The 24,690-nt window shown below is 42.1% G+C and overlaps 1 protein-coding gene across 3 annotated transcripts in view; it reads left to right on the plus strand.

Moving 5' to 3' along the window:
• The window catches only part of LOC140190788 (synergin gamma-like), a 62,194-nt gene that overhangs the window by 35,944 nt on the left and 1,560 nt on the right, over positions 1-24,690 (plus strand). The window contains exons 2-6 of one of the 3 annotated variants that reach the window (XM_072247622.1): positions 6,025-6,118; positions 12,484-12,553; positions 15,699-15,795; positions 17,108-17,268; positions 24,368-24,469. In XM_072247622.1, the coding sequence (XP_072103723.1) occupies positions 12,503-12,553; positions 15,699-15,795; positions 17,108-17,268; positions 24,368-24,469 (411 nt within the window). In that variant the 5' untranslated portion in view covers positions 6,025-6,118; positions 12,484-12,502. Of the gene's footprint in view, positions 1-5,836; positions 6,119-12,483; positions 12,554-15,698; positions 15,796-17,107; positions 17,269-24,367; positions 24,546-24,690 lie in introns of those variants that run through there. The other 2 variants (XM_072247623.1, XM_072247621.1) reach the window with 2 other exon arrangements.

Genomic DNA, 24,690 nt, shown 5'->3' on the forward strand with positions numbered 1-24,690 from the left:
GTAGAATGCCTTCAAGATGGCTTTGTAGAGCAGCTTGTGGTTGAGTCCAATAATGGAAAGGCTATTCTGGATTGGGTATTGTGTAATGGACCAGATTTGATGAGGGATCCCTTACTCCACTGCAATTACAAAGGGAGTAAAGGGATCTGCAGAGGCATGAGAGAGGAACTGGCCTAAGTTGGTTGGAAGGGGAATAATGGCAGAGCAGCAATGGCTGGAGTTTCTGGGAGCAATTTGGAAGGAGGTGGATAGCTACAACTCAAAGACGAAGAAGGCAGGATGATACAACCATGACTACCAAGGGAAGTCAAAGCTAACAAGAAAAAGAGCAGACCTATAATGGAGCAAAACTAGTAAGAAGTTAGAGGATCTGGAAACTTTAAAAAACCAACAGAAGGCAACTAAAAAGCCATAAGGGGGAAGCGATGAAATATGAAGGTAAGCTAACCGATAGGATCAAGGAGGATACAAAAAGTTTTTTCAGATACATAGAATAAAAGAGAGGCGAGAGTAGATATCGTACTGCTAGAAAATGATGCTGGAGATGTAGCAATGGAGGAAAATGTAATGGTAGACAAACTGAGTAAGTATTTTGTATCACTGTGGAAGACAGTAGCAGTATACTGGAAGTTCAAGAATGTCGGGACAGTAGCCGTATGCTGGAAGTTGCTATGACTAGGGAGAAAGTGCTTGGGAAACTGAAATGTCTGTAGGTAGATAAGTCACCTGGACTTAATGGATGACAACCCAGGGTTCTAAAAGAGGTAGCTGAAGAGATTGTGGAGGCATTAGTAATGATCTTTCAAGAATCACTGTATTCTGGAATGGTTTCAGAGGACTGGAAAATTGCAAATGTCACTCCACTCTTCAAGAAGAGAGGAAGGCAGAAGAAAGGAAATTATAGACCAGTTAGCCTAACCTCAGCAGTTGGGAAGATGTTGGAGTCAATTGTTATGGATGTGGTTTTGGGATACTCGGAGGAACATGATAAAATAGACCAACATCAAAATAGTTTCCTTAAGGGAAAATGATGAAATTCTTTGAAGAAACAACAAGCAGGATAGGCAAAGGAGAATTTGTTGATGTTGTGTACTTTGATTTTCAGAAGGCCTTTGACAAGGTGCCACACATGAGGTTGCTTAACAAGATTAGAGCCCATGGTATTACAGGAAAAATACTAGCATAGATAGAGCATTGGCTGATTAGCAGGAGGCAAAGTGGGAATTAAGGGGTCCTTTTCTGATGGCTGCCAGTGTCTAATAGTGTTCCGCAGGGATCAGTGTTGGGACCACTTCTTTTTATATTGTACGTCAATGATTTGGATGACAGAATTGATAAGTTTGTGGACGATACATAGATAGGTTGAGGGGTAGGTAGTGTTGAGGAAGCAGGGAGGCTGCAGAAAGACTAAGATGGATTAGGAGAATGGGCAAAGAAGTGGCAGATGGAATACAGTGTCAGAAAGTGTATAGTCATGCACTTTGGTAGAAGGAACAAAACAATAAAACCATAAACTATTTTATAAATGAGAAGAGAATTCAAAAATCCAAGATGCAAGGGGACTTGGGAGTCCTCGTACAGGGTCCCCTAAAGGTTAATTTGAAGGTTGAGTCAGTGGTGAGGAAGGCAAATGCAATGTTAGTATTCATTTTGAGAAGACCAGAATATAAAAACGAGGATGTAATACTGAGGGTTTATAATGCATTGGTGAGGCCTCACTGAGTACTCTGAGCAGTTTTGGTAACCTTACTTAAGAAAGGATGTGCTAACTTTGAAATCGATTCAGAAGAGGTTCACAAGAATGATTCTGGGAATGAAAGGCTTATTGTGTGAGGAGTGGTTGACGGCTCTAGTTCTGTACTTACTGGAGTTTAGAAGAATGAGGGTGGATCTCATTAAAATCCATCGAATGTTGAAAGGCCTAGATAGAGTGGACATGGACAGAATGTTTCCAATGGTGGGGAAGTTTAGGACCAGAGGACATAGCCCCAGGATAGACGAATGTCCATTTACAGATGAGGGCCAATTTCTTTAGTCAAAGGGTGGTGAATCTGTGGAATTCGTTGCCACAGGTGACTGTGGAGGCCAGGACATTGGGTGTATTTAAGGCGGAGGTTGATAGGTTCTTGATTAGTGAGGGCGTAAATGGTTTCAGGGAGACGTCAGGAGAATGGGGTTCAGAGGGAAGTTGATCAGCCATGGTGAAATGGGGAGCAGACTCGATACGCCAAATTGGCTAATTCTGCTCCTATGTCTTATGGTCTTATTTCATCTAGCCTCCACTGAAGGGGATGAATAATCACTGAGGAAGACAAAAAGGCCACAAATTCTCCAAGCAATCCACAGTTTCTGATTGTGTATGAAACCTCCCCATGTTCCATCTATGATCAGTTAAGATGAAGGACACTCAATGAAGCAGCAGATAATGATGGTGTCTTCCAGCCCTAGTGACACAGATTCAATCCTGATCTCTGATGCTGTCAGCACCAGTAACTCAAGGTCAATCCTGACCTCTCTACAAGTTCTCCCTACAAGGTTTCCCCCCCCCACCCGCAAATGCTCTGCTTTCTTCCCATATCTAAAAGACATGCAAGTCAGTAGATTAATTGGTTAACTCTAGTGGAAATGAGTAGGAGAACAAGGCTGGTTCTGTGACGGGTAGGATGAAAACAGAAAACTCTGAGGACTTGATGGTCATGTGACAGAGTGTGTGTTACAGAAAATATGACTGACGGGGAATGTTTCATCAGTGACACAGTCTCGTTGGGCTAAATGGCATCCTTCTACGTCATAGGAAAATTTGGGATCTCAGCACAGATCAGCATATTGGAGCCTGGCTTTGAAAGGATAGAATGAGGATCCTGCAGCGGTGGCAAAGTTCACCAGGTCGGAAGACAGCTTCAGGAGGTGGACACTGTGATGGTATTCCAGCACCAGTCCATGGAAGGTTGTCAGGATGGAGCCAGAGGAAGAAGGTCGTACTGTTTGCTAAATGTTGGTGTCTGATGGAAGAGGCAACGTGAGCAAGAACACAACGCACAGGATGAATCTGAGGCTGAGCAACTAGATAGGTTCCATCATCCCACCACTGGCAGGGAGGATGAAGACAGAAAATTCTGGAAATACCTAGGAGCTCAGGCCACCTCTGTGGGAAAAGGAACAGTTAATGTTTCAAGTCAGAACTGGGAAAAAGAGAAAATAATCTTGTTAAGCTGCAGTAGTCATGCGATCATAAGACATAGGAGCAGAATAAGGCCATTTGACCTCTAAGTCTGCTTCCCCCTTGAATTATGTCTGATTTTTCTTTTCAACCCCATTCTCCCAACTTGCTCATGTAACCCTTAACCCTCTTACCAATTGGGAACCTACCAGCCTTTGCCTTCAATACAGCCATGACATGGCCATCACAATTCTCTGTAGCAATGAGTTTCACAGATTTACCAGCTTCTTGCTGAAGAAATTCCTCCTCGTTACAGTTTTATAGGGATATCCCTTCATTCCGAGGCTGTGCTTTCAGATCCAAGACTCTCTTACTAATTGTAATATTCCCTCCATGGAGGAGGAGGTCTGGATGGCGGTGAAGGAGAAGGATAGGCTATGGCCCCTGTGATGGAGACGGGGCATGTCGCTGATAGGGTAAATTTGGTGAGATCAAGTGGATCTGGTCAGAGAGTTGGGTTGGGAGATAAACTGTTAACATCTCTTTAAAACTGAGGTGAGGAGGAACTTCTTCAGCCAGAAGATGTCGAGTAAGTGAATGGGAGTGGTTAAAGAGTGAGAACATAGACAGGCAAACGTACAGATGTTATAAATGCCAAGTAGGGAAACTTGTCTGATAGGGCAGGTTGGTGTTTGGTGTGTCCTTCACTCCCAGTGAGAAAACGTGGAAAAGGGCATAGAGACGAATGAGCTGAGCCTATATCATAGATGAACGATACACACAAACAGAATAAGCAGATTACTGTATCTACAGTTGTAGAATTCAGTCACTAAATCCAGAAGGGTGCAATACGCTCACAACGAACCTGAGGTGCTGTTTCCTTTGAGCTTGCATTGGACCTCATTTTAACAGTGCAGGAAGTCACATATTAATAGGTCGGGGTGGGAGCAGGATGGAGAAGTCAAGTAGCAAGTAATGGGAAGCTCAGTGTCACCCTGCAGACCGCAAGCAGGACGTAGGTCAGGCGGCACTGAAGATGCACAGTCTACAGCAAATGTTGATCTTCAAGGACCAATGAATGTCCAGGATTGGCATCTCAGGTGTAAAGAAACGCTCTTGAATTTGAGAGATTCGGATTAGATTTATTTATTACAAGCACTTCGAAACATGCAGTGAAATGAGTCATTTGCGTTAACAACCAACAGACGTATGGATGTGTGGCAGGCAGCCCACAGGTGTCGCCACACGTTCCGGCTCCAACATAGCAAGCTCACAATGTTTGGCAGAGCAATGCAGAACACAACAAAACAGAACATACCAGGCAACAAAGCAACAACAGCAAAATAAGCCCCATTCCTCCCTCCATCCCACCCAAACACACAGTCCTCTAACCCCAGGGCAGGCTGTCTTCTTCAGCCTCCAGTGGACCAATGGATTCGTAGACACTGGGACTCAGCTTCCTCAGTGGACTTGTAGAGATTCGCAAATCCAGGCTCCTAGGCCTCTGGACTTCCAATTGACCTATGGGCTTCAATCTTGACCTCCAATTGACCTTCAGGCTTCGATTTGAATATCAACTCAGGACTAGCAGATGACGACGAATGGGGATCCTGGATGATGGCCCGAACTCCAGGTCTTGAACACCAGACTCACCAGTGATGAGACCCCAAATACTAGGCCTCAAACTCTGATCTCACCGATATCAGGACCCCAAGTGTCCTTGTTGGTCTGCAGGCCTAATGTCTGACCACACTATTGCCGCTGGCCCTTGAACGTGGAATGGAAGCTTAGACTTTGGTCTGTCCTCTAATTCCCCCATAATCCTGTCCCTAAACCCAAACATGACCCCAATTCCCCTCTCTGTCCCCAAAACTACTCCGGTGAACCAGAGATCACAAAGGTTAAGAAAATGTGGGGATTGATGAAATCTAAACCATCTTTATATGTAGATGTCTGATATATGTTCACAACCAAGAGAAAATCTGCAGATGCTGGAAATGTAAGAAACACACACACACAAAATGCTGGAGGAACTCAGCAGGACAGGCAGCATCTGTGGAAAAAGAGTTAACAGTCAATGTTTTGGGTGAGACCCTTCATCTGCTCGTCCTGAGTTCCTCCAGCATTTTGTGGATGTATGTTTATGTGTATGTTGAGTTAATTCTTGATATTTTATCATTTATGGGGAAGTTGTTTTTAAAATAGGCTTGCAATAATTTTTAGGGGAAAAATTGTAATTTGCACTTTGAAACACCTGACCGTTCCTTTCCTCAGATTTCCTTCTCCTGCACTTCCTGCTTTCTTAACCCATTGATAAAGGCCAAATAAAACATTCAGTAGAATATATACCCAGTTAAATTGATCCAAATCCCTGGTTGTAATGCTCACCTATATGAACAAAGGCTTGGGGGCTGAATACTTTTTCAAAGCGCTGTATGTTGTATATATTAGTCAGATGATATAATTAGTAACATTCTTACACCAAAATGGTGTTCCGTTAAAATCTGCAGGGTTACATTTAGAGTATTGTGCAACATTGTAACCCACTGCTTCAAAGGAATCTGTGTCCTGTTTAACATGACTTGGCAAAAGGATCTCACATCTGTTCAGAATGCTGTCTAACCAGTAATCACATGACCTAAGAAGACAGGAAGTTTAAACCCAGAAATCCTTTACTTCAGGGCAAAGTGCACTGAACTTAACTTCCCTTTATTCCAGCTATTGGAAGAATGCTTTAAGTGTCTGACTGCTGTATGAACTGAACTCTTTGGGTCCATTTTGTTTTGAAATTCTTCTGTGGAGGATTCTAAATTGCTTCTGTTCTATGAAACTGCTGGCTGTAACTTATTCTAATTAACCCCTAGCTTGCTGGTGGCTTGTCAAGTACAGAATGCACAAATAAATATACTCCAAGGCCTGAAGGACTGAAGACAGACAAGTCTCCACTTTACAAGAATGGTAAGAAACGAGGAATGTGAAATGTAACATCTTTAGTATACTGGATTTAATATTGTACCTTTTAAAAGATACATTGATTTTGTAAATCTTATAACATCATTTGTATCCATATGGTCCATTTGTTAACAAATATGTAGGTCACAAAGGAGTCAGATTCAGTCTTACTATGTGAAGGGAGATTAAAGCTTAGTGCCAGAAACAAATATCTGTTTCATGTGGTAACACCATCTTATCACTTCTTATGCTGTTATCTAATATTAAGTAGAGTAACCAAGATTTGCTGTTAATCTTGGATCTCGATTCTAAGACAGAATGTTACGATGATTTAAGTATGATGCCAGAGCTTTGGGAGTATTAATGCAGTAGTGAGGGCATGCAACATTTAGAATAAGGCGCCACTGGTGTTTCTGGGATCTTGTGATAGACAATTTGGCTGCCAAGTTTTAAATCCTTCTTAACACTTTTAATGTTCTTAATTCGTTGTAAAACTTGAGGCTAAAGTACTACTTCCAAACAAGTAAATCCTTTTCAACATTCAATCACACCTCAGTCTTTTAAAGAATCATAGAGTCATACAGCACTCACAGCAGAGAAACAGGCCCTTCAGCCCATCTAGTTGTTGCCAACCTGTTTTTCTGCCTAGTCCCATCTACCCACACCCGGACCATAGACCGTCCTTCCTCTCTTATCCACATATCCATCCAAACTTCTCTAAAATGTTGCAATTAAACCTGCATTCACCACTTATGCTGGCAGCTCGGCCCACACCTGCAGGTTTCCCTTAAATATTTCACCTTTCACCCTAAACCCATACCTCCTGTTCTTGGCTTGGCCAACCTCAGAGAGAAATCCTGCATGTGTTACCCTATCCATACCCCTCAAAATTTTGTATTCCTCTGTAAGATCTATCTCGTAGCTAGTTAACCAGACCTGCATCCAAATTCACTTCACCAACATCTTATACATGTGGCCTCACCAGTGCCTTGTACAGTTGCAGCATAAATTCCCTACTGTTAAATTCAATCCCTCCAACAACAAGAGGCAACATTCCATTTGCCTTCTTAATATCCTGTTGCATCTGCAAACCAGTCTTTTACAATTCATGCACAAGTACTTCCAAGTCCCTCTGCACAATAGCATGCTGCAATCTCTCACCATTTAAATAATAATCTGATCTTTTTCCTTCCAAAGTGGGTAACCTCGCATTCACCAGTGTTATGCTCCATCTGACAGACCCTTGCCCACTGGCTTAACATATCTATAGCTCTCTGCATACTCTGTGCAATTTGCTTTTTCACTCAATATAGTGTTATCAGCTAACTTAGATACCCTACATTTGGTCCCCTCTCCCATAATGTTAATGTATATCATGAGCAGTTGCAGGCCACCATGACCCTGCAGCACTCCGCTCACCACTGACTGACAGCCAGAGAAACACCCATCTATCTCAACTCTGCCTTCTATCGGTTAACCAATCCTCCGTCCATGTTAATATATTACTCCCATCTCCATGCATCCTTATCTTATGGATAAGTCTGTTTTTGTCACATTATTCAAAAGCTTCCGGAAATCCAAGTAAATAAAATCCACCTGTTAATCCTCTATCCACTTTGTTCATTATACCCTCAAAGAACTCCAGTAACTTTGCCAACCAGGACTTTTCCTTCATTAATCCATGCTCTGTCTGCCTGATGGAACCACCTCTATCCAACTGTCTCACCATTTTTCCCTTACTGATAGCTTCAGGCATTTTCCCATCTACAGGCATTAAGCTAACTGGCCTATAGTTACCCAACTTTAGTCTACATCGTTATTTGAACAGTGGTGTGACTCTTGCTGTCTTCCACTTCGCCAGGATACCTGTCCAGATTCTAGAGTACTTTGGTAAATTATCACAAACATGTCTACTATAACTTACACCATTTCTTCCAGTACCCTGGTATGCTTCCCATCAGGTTGAAACAAGTGATTAAGATAAAGTTTGAAATATTATAAATGATAGCAAAACTGTTTTGAAATCAGTAAGTTCTTAGTCATAGATTGGAACAGCATGGAAACATGCCCTTTTGTCTTGGCTTATCCATGTCAATGGAGATGTCTATCAACACCAATTCCAATTTCCTGCATTTGACCCATATTCCTCTGTTCCTTTCCCATCCTTATACTGTACAAATGCTTTTGAAATGCTATGATTACACCTGCCTTTTACACCTCCTCTGGCAGCTTGCTGCAGTTAACCACCACCCTATGTGTGAAAAAAGGTCTCTTTTACCTTAAACCTACGTTCTTTATTTATAGACTCCCAAACTACTTACCAATGCCCATCATAATTTTATAAACCTCTATAAAGTCACTCCTCAGCCCCCTTTGCTCTAGTGAGAACAATACCAGCCTATCCAATCTCTTTTTGTAACTAAATTCTCCATTGCAGACCAGATCCTGGTAAATCTCTTCTGCACACACTCTAGCACTGCACACAATATTTCGTGTATGGCCTAACCAGTGAATTGTATACTAAAACATGATATCCCAAACTTTATACTCAATACCCTTGCCTATGAAGGCAAGCAAACTAAATCATCTTCAGTACCTGATCCACCTGTGTTGCCAGTTTCAGGAGCTATGAATCTGCAATGCAATGAGCCTCTGTATATCAATGCTCCTATGGTCCTTGCCATTGACTGCATACCTCTGGAGAGTATTACATGACTCAAAATGCATTACCTAACATTTGTCTGCTTTATACTCCATCTGTTACCCCCCATCCATCTTTCTGGCTCATCTAGATCCTTCTAAATGCTGAAAAAAACCTGTAGAGTCCCGGGTTTGGATTTTGCCTTTGTATATCAAAACGAGGGCGATCAGTTGGATGGCGGACTATAACATAACTACGCAAACTTAACTTTTTTGTGAGGATATCACTGAGCAACTGAAAACAACATCCTGCTCTGTCACTTCAACAGAACCCCATAATATTGAGATGCCAGTCCTGCCCCTCCTGCGACCAAGTCCCACTAATGGCTACAACATCATAATTCCAGGTGTTGATCCATGCCCTGAGCTCATTTGTCCTTCCTACGTTACTTCTAGCATTGAAATATACACAGCTCAGGGCACTAGTCAGGCCATGCTCAACCTTTTGATTCCTGACTTTGTCTGAGGTCTTACCAACACGTGTCTCCACAACCTCTCCACTAGCTCTTCTGGCACTCTGATTCTTATCCCGGCTTTTGATGAAAGCAGGGAAGTGCCACAGATAGGCTTGTTCTCTATGAGAGTCAGAAAGTTTATAAAAGGTGTCAGCAAACAGCCTGGTTCCTGCAAGTTTAAAAATGTAAGCTGAATTAACCTTTGGAAAGGGGACCTGTTACAACCTGTTGGTGTTATTAATGTTATTAATCTTTGGACTTACTAAGGTCTTTAAAGTGGAACAGCCTGTACCTTCCATAAATTTTTCTAACTAGGCGCAGAACATTCTAAAGTATTGCCAGCTTAAAATGATATTCCATGTTTTCAAAGTTACAGACTGCCAGGCCTAATATTTTGGAGTACAGGAACAGTAGTAAGGCAATAGGAATCCAAGCCAGATCTGTTTCTTAATTTTATCTACCACAGATGATTCTGTCACCCTTCTTGCTCTTACCAAGCATAAATCTATCAATCTCAGTTTAGACATTTTAGTTAATGTAGATTCAACAGTTTTTTTGGAAACAAGAATTTCTCTGTCCCGAAGGTGGCCTGGTCTTAAGTTTAAGCTTGTTTCTCATTGATCTGTGCTCCCACAACTCCAGAGGAAACAGCTTCCAGTAAACTCCCCTGTCACCTTTCACGATAATCCTGCATGTGCCAATGTGCTTTAGCTGACGGGTGACCACGTTGTCAGTCACCACCGAGGGAGCAGAACTCTGACATTTCCTGATTGAAACAAACCCCTTTCCTTCCTCCCACCCACCCACTCACACACATGGTCAGCCCTCCACCTCCAGGTCAGCCCTCCACCTCCAGGCTTCCAAACTGGATGAAGTCTTTGGTATCGATCCCCAGACTCTCCAATGATGGGACATCGAACTCCTGGCTTGAAATCTGGGCTCACTGATCGAGAAGCCCCCGTGTCTCTGGCTCACACAGGCATATAATCCCAGGACCTAGCAGCCTGGGAGAGGTTATCCAGATATCAACTGCTCTTTGTGTAAAAAAAAAACCTTACCATTGTTTCTCTCCTTAAGCATATGCCCTATTGATTTTGAAACCCCTACTATGGGGGTAAAATATTTTGACTCTCTACCCTATCCGCCCCTCTCATAATCCAATCTACTTTTATCAGTTCATCCCTCAGCCTACTTCATACCAGGGAAAACAAACCCAGTCTGTCCGATCTTTTCCATAACTAAAGTCTTTCAATTCATACAACATCCTGGTGAATCTCTTCTGCACTTGTTCCAGTGTAATCCCATCATTCCTATACAACAGCGCACAATAGTCCAAATGTGGCCTAGCGAATGTTTTATAAGGATGCCAAATATTTTTGCTTCTAACATCTCACATTAAAACTGTTACCATCTCTCCTTCACCTGAGAAAATAACTTGCCCTCTATCTGCCTTTCATCGATGAAACCTTCCTTTCATCAGGAAAGTTTAGTAACTTCTCTTACTAAAAGGAAGATAAACCATTTAACCTGTTTTTGTTCTGATACATCTGCCCCGAGTGTATCCAAGGCCAATATATATGCACTGGTTAAAGTACCCTGTCCTTAAGAGTGTTCAAACTGAAGTCTAACCAGAGCTTTCTGGAACTGCACAGTGACCTACATCTTTCTGAATTTCATCCCCTTTGACGTGAAAAGCAAGATTCTGTAAGATTTCAGAAATTCTTTCATCATTATCCACTAGATTTTAGTAGCTGGGTGCCTGTTCTGTTGTCCTCAACATTCCTCAGTTCTCATCATTTAGAAAATTTCTTTCTTAGGACTAAAGAAGATGACCTCAAACTTAACCCACAATGATTTATTTCTGTGAATCCTTTGTCCAGATCCCTTTTGTATATTACTATCTATATCTATCTCCAAGATTTAGAGTGCCACCAACAAACTTAGATATGAGATGTCATCTATAAACTTGGTTATGAGTCATGACATTCCTTCATCTAGATTATTGGAATATGTGATGAGAAGCTGAGGCCCTTGATTAGAACCATGAGTCTCTCTAATCACGTCATGCCAACTTGAGAACCCAGTCTAGCTCTGATCCGTAAACTGATCTGTAAAGAAAGTGTTCAATCAGTTTAACTTTTTAATATCCATATTATTTCTGCAATCTCAAATATTTCAATAATGTTGCTGTGAGATTGCTTTCCCATCATTAGATACTTTGCACTATGACACGAATCCATAGGTTACAGAGTTCCAACAATAAGAAGAACATCATCAAACTAATGCAAGTACATGAACGTTTAAAAACTATGACGAAAAGAGTTAAGTTCCATCACTTGTATTCTACATAACATAAACTCAGTGGCCACTTTATTAGGTACATCGGTGCACCTACTCGTTAATGCAAATATCTAATCAGCCAATCATGAGGCAGCAACTCAGTGCATAAAAGCATGCAGACATGGTCAAGAGGTTCAGTTGTTGTTCAGGCCAAACATCAGAATGGGGAAGAAATGTTATCTAAGTGACTTTGGCCAGGGCATGATTGTTGGTGCCATACTGCTGATTCCCTGGGATTTTCTCACACAACAATCTAGTTTACAGAGAATGGTGCAACAAAAACAAACAAAAAGAAAACATTCAGTGAGTGTCAGCTCTGTGGGTGAAAACACTTTGTTAGTGAGAGAGGTCAGAGGAAAATGGCCAGACTCGTTCCACATGTTACAACAGTGACGTGCTGAAGAGCATCTCTGAACATACAAACACATCAAACCTTGAAGTGAATGGGCTATAGCAGCGGAAGACCACAGACATGTACTCAGTGGCCACTTTATTAGGTACAGGGGAAAATGGCCACTGGGTATAGTTTGTTGAATTTGCACTATATCTTGCATTGATGGCCAAATGAATAAACTTCCTCTAGAATTCTGGTAAACGGTAAGATTTGTGATTAGAGAGCAGCATTATAACATGCTCTTGATGATCTGAATCCAATATTACTTCATACTGTTTAGTTCAACAGGAAGACAATACCTGGAAACCCAGCCCACGTCAATTCCTGAGGTCCAGCCTCTAGAGGAAAAATTCCGGAGAAGTACAGCATTAACAATCTATTTGCTCCTGTAGAATATGCCCATGTTGACTGCCACAGCACAGCTTTAATTTATTTCACAGTCTTCATTAACTTAACAAAACTATGCATTTTAATTCCCACAGTGTTTGCACTCTATGCATCATGGAAGCCAAAGTCAACCATTTACAAAGATGTCTCAATGGCATTTATAAGGTAAAATATGTTTATTTTAATATTTAATCTTTAAGTCCAAAATTAAACAAAACATTACGTTCTCTGCACATTTTGCATTTTACTTAAGAGTGTGAAGTCTCATTTGTAGTTATAGGTAAATCAACAATATACACACTTTTACTAAATGTGATGCCTTACAGAGAAGTATATGGAAAGGTGGTTAAGAGGGATTGAAAGTGAAACACACACAACATACTGGAGGAACTCAGCAAATGCGGCAGCGTCTATGGAGGGAATTAAATAAAAGTTTTGGATCGAGACCCTTCATTAGGACTGATGAAAGGAATTGAAAATTGTTTTCTGGTGCATTTGGGAAGCTGGAGATGTGTTTCAAATATCACTCAAGTTAACCAGCAAACCCATGTGGGAAAAAAAGAGAGAATATTATTGTTAAAGTTAAATCTGTCAAGTATACAGCTTACTGCTAAAGGGGAAGAAAATCAAGTGAGAAGTATCAAACCTTCACACCCACTTGCGTTGTTGCTGGAGCTGAATTTTATCCTCAGAGGAATTTTTAGCATTTTGTTTCAACACAACCTAGTATTTGAGAAGTACAATCAATTACTTTCTCTTGCTCTCAAAAAAAATGAGCTTTGATCACTTGATTTTGGGTTAGCTCATTCTCTGTATTACAGAACCATTTCATAACTATGATGGAGGTCATATAAAACTGTTCTGGTTAGTTATTGTGGATTTCAGCTTTGAAAGTTTTGATAGATGCCATTAACCAAGCAACAAAACATTTTTTAAGTTCAAAGGTCAATGCAAAATTTATTATCAGAGTACATTCATGTCACCACATACAACCCTGAGATTCTTTTTCTACGGGTATACTCAGTAAATTTATAGAACAGTAAATGTAAACTGCAAACATCAGGAACTATAAACAAACTGTGCAAATGAGGTATAAATAAATAGCAATAAATAACGAACATGAAATAACAATATAAAAGAGTCCTTAAATAAGTGTAGCTATCCCCTTTTGTTCAAGATCCTGATGGTTGAGGGGTAGTAACTGTTCTTAAACCGGGTGGTGTGAGTCATGAGGCACCTGTACCTTCTACCTGATGGCAGCAGCAAGAAAAGAGCGTGACCTGGGTGGTGAGGATTTTTGATGATGGATGCTGCTTTTCTACGGCAGCTTTTCATGTAGATGTGCTCAATTTTACCTGTGATGTACTGGGCTGAATTCACTACCTTTTGTAGAATTTTTCACTAAAAGGCATTGCTGTTCCCATACCAGGCCATACCAGTTTGTCTTCTTAACTACCACTAACTCTTGCCACTTTGTATGCCCTGCATTTCAATTTAACATTATCCTTGACCTCTTTAGATAACCACAGATTGTACCCTCTTACTAAATTCCTGCTGAATGTTATGATCAGCTGTTAAATACCTGCCACTGTTCATTGACTATTCTGTCGCTTAGCTAATTTTTCCAGTTCATCTTAGACAGCTCCACCTTCATACTATTATAATTGTCCTTATTAGGTACGGGGGTTATAGATATACACACACACACACACACACACACACACACACACTATTTCAACTATGATTTCAACTCAAACCTATTCTACATTACTATCTACTGCCTCTACATCACCACTCACCACCTTCCTTGATTAACAATGCTAGCCCATGTCTTTTCCCCTTTGGAATGTCCTGTTGCCTGCAATATTGAGCACCCATCCTTGGCCACCCTGCAACCACATCTCCATATTGGGTCCACGATGATGTTTATCGGCATGGATTTGACAATGGCAGCACCACTGAAAGCCAGATGGTATGATTAACCCTTCCTTTGTCAGTGATGGTACTTACCTGGCATTTGTGTGTCCAGCCCATGGCTGATTTGCAGACACAGAATACTTTAGTATCGAAAATGGAACTATTGCAGCCATCTACTAACACTCCACTTCTAACCCTTTGGAAGGAAGGTAATTGTACCCCTTTCTTGTTTGTGCTCAGTAAACTGCCCTGAATCATTGTCTTCCTCCAACACCTATTTTGATCGTTCTACCTGCTAGGTATAACTCCAGGCGTTGGAGAATTTTCCCTTATGTATCACTGACTTGGTTTTATTATTTTACATCTGTAACTATTCTTAAATGTCCTCAAGGTAAGAATAAAAATAAGTCAAGATATTGTAGCTTTTTCAACAATTTAAAGTACGATAGGTAGGACATATTCCGGGGCATATACTGATGATGATTGACAAGTCCAGATGAATCAATCTGTCTCTGAGTGCTGGAGCCCTATAAGATATTGCTTCATTTAGTAATTCTAGTTGGAAAGTTTAGGACACTAAATTAGATTATGAGGACACGCAGTCCTCTTTTATTGTCATTTATGAGTGTTCCATTCTATTTTGTGGTATTGGTCCCAGGGCCGGGTAGTAACTGGATCTTTGCTATAATGCCTCAATTTGGATAAGTAGAATTGTACATTCTTCTACAATATACATATGAGTTTTAGTCCAGAAGATAAAACATAAGAACATAGAGGTAAGAATACACTTTGGTCTAACTCTTGCCGATAGTCCGTCCCCCACTCTGTCCCCACAGCTGCCGTACCTTCAACAATGCAAATGTTAAGGTCTGGAATTTGCCTTCCAAATATGTTTGCCCCTTCTTACTTTCTGGCTCACTCTGCTTCTCCACATATCTCTCATTCTTTAAGGCTGTTGTTTAAACCCCCACTCCCTTTTGATCAAGTATTTTGATGCCGATTTTAATGTGTCTTTTTTAGGCTTGCTGCTAGTTTTTCCGTTGCCAATGATGGAATGTTTTACTGCCTTTAAAGGCAGTTAATAAATGACATGTTGTTGCTCAGGTTGAAACTGTGATCCAATTATCAATGGGAAAAGATAATCAACATGTCCAGCCAAACCTCACTCAGCTTCCTATGTGCGACTAATTGCCAAAGGCCTAGGGCAATCAAATTAATTCTGCTATAATGGCTGTGAGGCTTTGACAACTGACACATCCTGAACAGCTCGAGCTGGTCCATGCAATCAAAGTGTTCGGAAGCTTCATGAAGTGCAGATGTTGATAGAAATTGAATGAAAAGAATTACTTATATAGGAGTTTGTTTATATCACAGATGTGGTCTTTTTTTTTAGGTCATTAGTGGTGCGAATAATATTTTGTGTGGAATCAGCCAGCCGTCTGTGTGCAGTGAAGTGGTACGATCTCCACAGGGAGTTGCTTACATCTCAGGTGAGGAACAGTGGTGGCCCCAGCTAACTTTATCACTGAGGCATTCAACCATGCCTTTTGTTAACTCTGGACCTGTCTAATCCAGAGTTCTCTTGACCATTCTCCCACTCTCCATAATCTTGTTTTTATTCTGTCATGGGCCTGTATGCTGTGTTGGTCCTAACTCTGCATGCTACAATCCTTTCTAAGGTACATTTAATGAAAGAGAAATGCATACAAAATACATCCCGAATTTTTTTTTCCGCAACCATCCACGAAAACAGAGGAGTACCCCAAAGAATGAATGACAGTTAGAACCCCAAAGCCCCCCCCCCCCAGCTCCACCCTCCCAGGCAGAAGCAGCAGCAAAGCAACGATTCCCCCCTCCCCCACCAGCAAAAAAAAAGCATTAGCGCCCCACTGAGCACTCAAGTGTGCAACAAAGCATCAATAAAGATACAGACTTGTAGTATCCCAAAGACTGCTCATTCACCCAGTATTTGCAATACCACAGGCTCTCTCTCTCTCCCTAATAAGGGAAAAAGGGGTGTCTCTGTTTCACAGCGAGAGGGGAGACATAACAAACAACTCGCTGATTTACGATGCTAAAAGTCCGTTGTGTCGCTTTTTTGTGTCGCCCAAAGAACTCTCCTGTGATCACCAACCTTTGCTAGCTTCTGTTCTTCTGCCCTGCCTTTATTTTTCAGATCCTTTCCCTGCTCCTTCAGTTCTTTGTGTCTAATATGAGGATTCATACTCATCTTAGCACTTAAGGCATAATCCTGCCTGGGCTGTTGGCGAAAAGTCCAAAGCATCCATCATGTTGCTTTCCATGCCCCAGCCCAATTGTTTTCTATTGCATTGTCCACATTGCATGTAGATGTGAGATGGAGGACCATCTGCTTAAAAAATACAGCATCTTCCTCATTGGCAAGTTTGAGGATAATCCCTAGTAACCAAAATGCTACAACTTTGGACAGAGATGAATTAGAGTGAGAACATCAGATGAGGGAAATTGAAGTGGTCAACGTCACACACAGCAGTTTATGACATTTGCACCTACAAAGAGTAAGACCATTTGATGTCCAGATAGATTGTGAATTTGGAAGTCAGATATAGTGAAGACTCCCAGCTAGAGGAATGGGTATCAGGGCTGAAGAAGAAGATCTCTGATTTCATGCTCTTTCATTCCGTGGTAAACAAAGTAATCAGTAACTTCAATAGACTGATGGATCCTATAGTTAAGCCAATAACTGATGTGCATATCTGCGACATTGTGAAAGTTTACCCATCTGCACAATATCATAATCCAAGTTCTCTTTGCAACTCCTAGGTGTCATTGAGGTGTATAAAGTGGCAAAGAGAGTGGAAGGAGGAATGAAGGACTTGAACATCAACAGCGAAAATCTCCAGAATTGTCTGAGGGACATTGAACTAATGTGGAACAACCTACAAGCGTTCTTCTCATTTAGTCCTTCCGTGTTACACATGCTGGTAAGTCTAGAAATCTCGGGCATCAGTATGAATTGTAAATGTTTTCAGTTGTTTGTGTGATTACCCTATTTTCATTTAAATAAATGCATTGATGCTCTAGTGCTTTGTATCACATTCAAAACATTTGGGACCTGATCTTTATTAGTTTGTTTTAGCCAATTCACTTTAAATTACTGAAGCTTGGCTGTGGGTAGGGATGTAGGGGTGTAGGTAGGGTGAATGCACACTATTCTTATCCCAGGGAAGGGGAATTAAAAACTGGAGAGCACAGGTATAAAGTGACAGGTGAGAGGTATAAAGGGGACCTGATGGATGAATTCTTCAGAGAGGTGGTATTTATATGGAATTAACTGCTAGAAGAGGTGATTGAGGATGGTACAATAACAACATTTAAAAGACATGGGTAGGAAGAGTTTAGAGGGAAATTGTGCAAATGGGACTACCTTGGTGAGCACAGATATAATGAGCCATTCGCCTTGTTTCCAAGTTGTATTACTTTGGACTCTATCATTACATGCCCAAATTCTTGGTCTTGGAAGGCCATTTTCAGATGAAAACTGACGGCTGTATGTCAAAAATATTGACAGTTCCTCTGTTTATGGAACACAGTGTTGCCTGGAGATTATTGGGCTTTTCTCATCAAATCATATGCACATTTGGCATAAATTCCGCAGAAGTCTTACTGTGCAAGGCATCCACGGTGCTCCAAGGAGCTTCCTTAAGTTTCCTTGGTTACTGATTGTCCCTGATATCTTTGCTTGCCAATGTTCAAAGTAAATTTATTATCAAAATACGTTTGTGTCACCATAAACTATCACCTTCTTGCAGGCATTCACAGTAAAACAAAGAAATACAATAGAACCAATGAAAAACTAAGCACAAAGGCTGACAAACAACCAACGTGCAAAAGGAGACAAATTATGCAAATTATAAAAAAAATAACACTGAGAACATGAGTTGTAGAGACCTTGAAAGTGAGTCCATAGGTTGTAGAATCAGTTCAGAGTTGAGCTAAGTGATGTTACCCGGGTGCACCAGAAGGCTGTGCCATGCCCCAGTCCAATTCCCTTCCTCTGCATTCTCCACATTCTGTGTAGGTGAGATATCAAGGAAAACTGGCACAATACCATGGGTATTCTGCACTGCAGGAATACGGAGCCTTCCTTTATGAAGTCATGGAACTGAACACCGTAGAAACAGGCCCTTTGATCTACCTGTTTATGCCAATCGTCATCTTGATCTATACTAATCCCACTTGCCTGCATTAATTCCATATCCCTCTTTGCCCTGATCATTCAAGAATCTGTCCAGTTTATAGAAAGTGATTTATTGGTCATGCATGTTTCTACAGGTGAATATAATGTTGCAATGGAAAACTATTAGTTACAGGTCTGTACAGTGACTGGTTCGCCTGACTGAACTTGTTCTCACATTGGGCAACATCTCCTTCAAGTCCACTCACTTCCTCCAGACCAGAGGTGTAACTGTGGACACTCGCATGGGCCCAGGCTATGTTTGTTCTTGTCAGTGTTACGTACCCCGTAACTGGGTTGTCAAACCAGCAGAAATAGGACACTCATTGGAGTCTGTGATTACTAGAAACTAATAAAGTTTTATTAAAAAAAATAAGTAATACAGTACACTAACCGCAAGGATATAAATGTAACAGGTTAGCAATGATAGTATACACATATACACAGAAATAGGGTAATAAGAATCAACCAAGCTCTATCGCAGTCTAGGGGTAAAATGATCGGTCTTAAGGTGAAGCAGAGTTCAGTTCAGTCTAGTACAGTTCGAAGTAATCACTGTTGTTCTGTTGGGGAGAGAGAGAGAGTGAGAGATACAGTTGAGGTTTCAGGCAAACCTTTTGATGCCTTTTGATCCCATTGTGGTCACTGATTGTGACCCCTCCGTTCCGGATGCAATCGTTCTTCCGTGGTGAACCCGGCACCCAGGCAAGGGCGGACACACAACAGGTCCCCACCGGTCGTACCTTTACACCCTGTGAGCCTCTGACCGATTCCCACGAATTGGTCCTCCAAACTCCCACCAACTTGCGGGGCACAATGCTCTTTCCAGGGTCTCGTGGCGTGTGTGTCCTGTGCCTTAGCAAACCTGCTATTTTATTCCCCTCCCCCCCCCCGATGGGGTATCACCTGTCCATCAAACTTCACACTTCCTATTGTCTCAGCAGGACTGTTAATGAACAGTTCAGGTTCAGAGCAAACTGTCTGTGGCAGACGCCAACACGCTGAATTATGTGTCTCTCTCTTCTCTCTTATTAGCATTTTGATCTCTCCTTTGTCTCTCGTTATCTCTCTCTCATTAACAGCATCCGTTCTGCAGCTCTGCTTGGCTTCACACATGACATCAGGTATATGGAACAGTCCTTTGTTTCAGAGCTACTCACGCCCACACCCTCAACTTTTTCTCCACTGCGGTGACAACTGCATTAGTGCTGCTTTGTGTACTTTAGTAGAACTTGATCATTTCATTACCTTGTCTGCCAGTCTCCATTCTGCTTTCACCTGCACTTGCTCTGACTCTTTACTGGAACTCTGTCCAAGGAGTCATAGAACACTACAGCCCATGTAGTCTATGCTGAACTGTTTCTCTTCCTAGTCCCAATGACTTGCATCCAGACCATGGCCGTCCATACCCCTCCCATCCATGTATTTATCCAAATTTCTCTTAAATGTTGAAATGGAGACCACATCCACCACTTCTGTTAGCATTTCTCTGATGGAAGAAGTTCCCTCTCCATGTTCCCCTAAGAAATGTCACTACTCACCCTTAACTTACGACCTCTAACTCAAGTCTTATCCAACCTCAGTGGAAAAAGTCTGCTTGCAATTATATGCCTACTATCTATATCTCTTGTAATTTTGTATATCTCTATCAAACCTCCTTTTATTCTGCTACACTGCAGAGAATAAAGCCCTAACCTACTTAACCATTCTCTATAATTTGGGTCCTCAAGTCCTGGGGAAACCTTTGTAAATCTTCTCTGTATCCTTTCAATCTTATGTCTTTCCTGTAGGTAGGTGACTGGAACTGCACATAATACTCCAAATTAGGCCTCACCAACGTCTTAAGCAACTTTGACATCACATCCCAACTCCTATACTTAACACTTTGATTTTTGAAGGGTAGTGTGCCAACAGCTCTCTTTCTGACCCTGTCTACCACTTTCAAGGCACTATGGATTTGTATTCCCCAATCTCTCTGTTCTACTGCACTCAGCAGTGCCCTACCACTCACTGTGCAAGTCCTACCTGGGTTTGTTCTCCCAAGGTGCAATACCTCACACTTGTCTACATTAAGTTCCACCTGCCATTTTTCCAGCTGGTCTAGATACCGCTGCAGGTTTTCATAGCCTTACATGCAGTCCACCATGCCCCAAATCTTGGTGTCATTTGCAAATTTGCTGAACCAGTTTACCACATTAACACCCAGATTGCTGATATAGATGACAAACAACAATAGACCCAGCACCGATTTCTGCAGCACACCATTAGTCTAAGCCTCCAGTCAGAGAAGCAACCACCTACTAGCACTCTCGGGCTTCTCCCACAAAGCTGACGTTGAATCCAATTTACAAGCTCATCTTGAATGCCAAGTGACTGAACCTCCTGACTAACTTCCCAACCACAGGCAAGTGGGACTGGCTTAGATGGACATCTTCGTCTGCCTGGGTGAGTTGGATTGAAAAGCCTCTTCAATAGGTTTCAATAGGAACATTTAATGTCAGAGAAATGTATACAATATACATCCTGAAATCCTTTTTCTTTACAAACATCCCCGAAAACAGATGAGTGCCTCAAGGAGTGAATAACAGTTAAATGTTAGAACCCTAAAGTGCCCCAGCTCCCCCTCCCACGCACAAGCAACAGCAAAGCAATGAACTCCCTCCTCCACCGGTAAAAAAAGCATCGGCATCCCCCACGGAGCACTCAAGCGTGCAGCAAAGCATCAGTAAAGACACAGATTTGCAGTACCCCAAAGACTACTCGTTTGCCCAGTAATTCAACATACCACAGGCTCTCTCTCCTTAATAAGGGAAAAAGAGGTGTCCCTATTTCACAGCGAGCATAACAAAGCAACTCACTGATTTATGGTGTTAAAAGTCTGTTGCGTCACTTTTTCCCAGCTCTGTGCCCAAAGAACTCGGGTCTCTGGGTACACAGCCAGCAGCCAGCTCGCTGCTTATGATCTTCCATCTCCTATGATGCACCAGGCAGTGCCATTGGCCTTGAATCTGCCCACCTCCGGATCCACGAAAATCTAGCGCCCTGAAGGCGTGCTAATCTTCCAGGCCACGTCCTTGGCATATCGAAAAGCAGCCGGTCACGAGGCCCCGAGAGCGGGTCCCATTTCCCCAAAGACCGACGTCAACGTGTAACTCCAGGTCAGGGTCTTCAAAAGAAACTTGAAAGGGAAAAAAAAGAGATATCAAAGGTGGAAATAGAGCTGTTTCTGAAGATGCAAGCAGAGGAGCTGCTGTCAGGCACCATTGTCTCCTCCTAAGCTCCTCCTCTTTTTGTGCTATATGGCTCTATGGCTCTAATGCCATAGCTATTGAACTGTTCATCCTACCCTGCCTCCTGCAGAGACCTTATTCCCCATTCTCACAGTTGCCCCTTCTCCAATGATGAGGCCATTTACCTCAGAAATACCTTCCTTCTTTGAACAGTGGCTTCCTCTCTACACAAAAAATGCTGGTGAACGCAGCAGGCCAGGCAGCATCTATAGGAAGAGGTACAGTCGGCGTTTCGGGCCGAGACCCTTCGTCAGGACTAACTGAAGGAAGAGATAGTAAGAGATTTGACAGTGGGAGGGGGAGGGGGAGATCCAAAATGATAGGAGAAGACAGGAGGGGGAGGGATGGAGCCAAGAGCTGGAAAGTTGATTGGCAAAAAGCTCCATCCCTCCCCCTCCTGGCTTCTCCTATCATTTCAGATCTCCCCGTTCCCCTCCCGCTTTCAAATCTCTTACTATCTCTTCTTTCAGTTAGTCCTGACGAATGGTCTCGGCCCGAAACGTCGAGTGTACCTCTTCCGATAGATGCTGCCTGGCCTGCTGCGTTCACCAGCATTTTTTGTGTGTGTTGCATGAATTTCCAGCATCTACAGATTTCCTGGTGTTTGGGCTTCGTCACTACCATTGTTTACAAAGCACTTCACTGCATATCATCCAATTATAGTGCCTCTTGTCTCATCCCCTGTCCTCTGGGCCACAAGGATAAAGATCCCCTGCTCCTTCCCTTCCACCACACCAGCCTTTGCACTCAACAGATTGTTCTCAAAGATTTCTGCCAACTTCAAGGAAATTTTGCCACCAAACTCCTGCCCTCCATCCTCCTTCCTCCCCTTCCAGCATTCCCTGGGCCCTGCTCTTCCATTACAACTCACCACTCCACTTTCTACAGCATTTTCCCTTGAATCTGCAGGTGATGCAGCACGTGTCCCTTTACCCTTTCCCTTCCCAGTATCTAGAAAATCAGTCACTCTTTCCAGATGAACAACATGGATACAAGCCCTTTGTCCAACTGGTCCATGTTAACCAAGATGCGGATCCAAACTAGTCCCACTTGTCAGCTTTTGTCTGAGATCCTTCTAAACCTTTTCTGTTGAAATGCCTTTTAAAGGTTCTCGTAGTACCTGCGACAGCCACTTCCTCTGGCAGCTCTTGCCACTTACATACTACCTTCTGTGGAAAAAAAATTGTCCCTCAAGACTCCTATTAAACCTGTCATTGCCCCTGGAGAGTTGTGGAAGCTTGGCTGTTGATTCATTAAAAACAGATTAATTGATTTAAAGGGAATTATGGGATATGAAGATAATGCAGAAAATGGTGCCCTGGCATAGGAAACTTGACGATTAGTAGATCTGACTCAAAGGATCATGTGCTGTTCTCCTCCCTCTTACCTCCTTGATTCTCATTGTATTTTCTGATTCCATTGCTTTTATACATTTCGATAGCAATACAGAAAAAATGCTAGAGGAACCCAACAGCATCTATGGAGGAAAATGAACAGTTGATATTTCAGGCCACGACCCTTCATAAGTCCTGTTCAAGGGTCTCAGCCAGAAACGTCAACTGTCCATTTTCCTCTGTAGATGTTGTTTGGCCCGTTGGGTTCCTCCAGTATTTCGCGTACGCTGCTCTAAGTTTTCAGCATCAGCAGTCTCGTGTCTCCATACACCCAGACAGGTCTTCCCCTCTACTCTGAAAGACTGGATTTGCAGAACATTATGTTATAAATGGATTGTGTAAATCTGTTCGTATCACCTTCCTGTGCTTTTCAAATACTCGCTTTCCTTCAGCATTCCTGACATTTGTATCAGGTGCCACCTGGGCCTCTGGTGGAACAAGGTGACATTCTGGGGGGGAAAAGGTCATCACTCTGCAGGTCTTCTGAAATGAGTTAGAAAGAGTTCTGGGTCAGGACGTTCTGTTAAGGGTGAAAAGCAAAGACAGCAAGATTAAGGAAGCTTGGATGACAAAGGATATTGAAGATTTGATAGGGAAAACAAAGGGAGCATGTGACAGGTGTCAGAAACTAGAAATGGAATTGATTTGTCATTGTTACATGTACCAAGGTGCAATGAAAAGCTTGTATTACATACAGTCATTACACAGTACATTAGGAGAGGACAAAGAGGCATAGATAGGGTAGATAGGATTGTTTTCCCATGCTAAGGGTATAAAAAAACAAGAGGATATTGATGTAAGATCAGAGGGAGGATTTGTAGGAAATTTGACGTTGGAGAGTGGTTGACATCTGGAGCTCTGCCAAAAGAGTCAGTGGATTCAGTTACGGTGCTTGAGACATTTTGATGGGCCTATTACAGATGATTGGGATTACTAAGGATCAACATGGATGCGATGGGTCAAGGAAGTAGTATTATACAGCTCCACTGCATTTGCAAACTGATGTAGTAGTCAGATTAGTTTCCATGATTCGCTGCATAGAATTACCCTATAATAACTAGCCGTCTTCATAAACCGAAAGGAAGGAATACACTTATTTGGTAAATGAGAACAGGCAGCAATTCTCCAGCTAATGTGAAGTTTGCCTTTTCATATTCTGCAGTGTTCTGAACAGACCCTTGACTGTTCAGCCGTCACAGATTCAACAAATGATCAGAACGAAACCTGCAGAGTATGCCTGCTCAGAACAGCCAGTGAACTTAATGCAAGTACAAATGATTCAGACTGGATATTTGCTGCATTGAACTTTGGGGCCGATTGCTAAATTTGAATGGACACAGGTCATTTGCATGTTATTTTCCTTGCATGCTGTGGGTTTTTAATATCAGATAGGCTTGCTTTTAGGGTTGGCTCTTTCCTCATGATGAACCTTTATCTCATCAGCTTTGGGTTAGCCTATGTACTAACTTAGCTCCTAATTCTGTA

The sequence above is a fragment of the Mobula birostris genome, chromosome 31 (assembly GCF_030028105.1).
Source record: "Mobula birostris isolate sMobBir1 chromosome 31, sMobBir1.hap1, whole genome shotgun sequence".
Lineage (NCBI taxonomy): Eukaryota > Metazoa > Chordata > Chondrichthyes > Myliobatiformes > Myliobatidae > Mobula > Mobula birostris.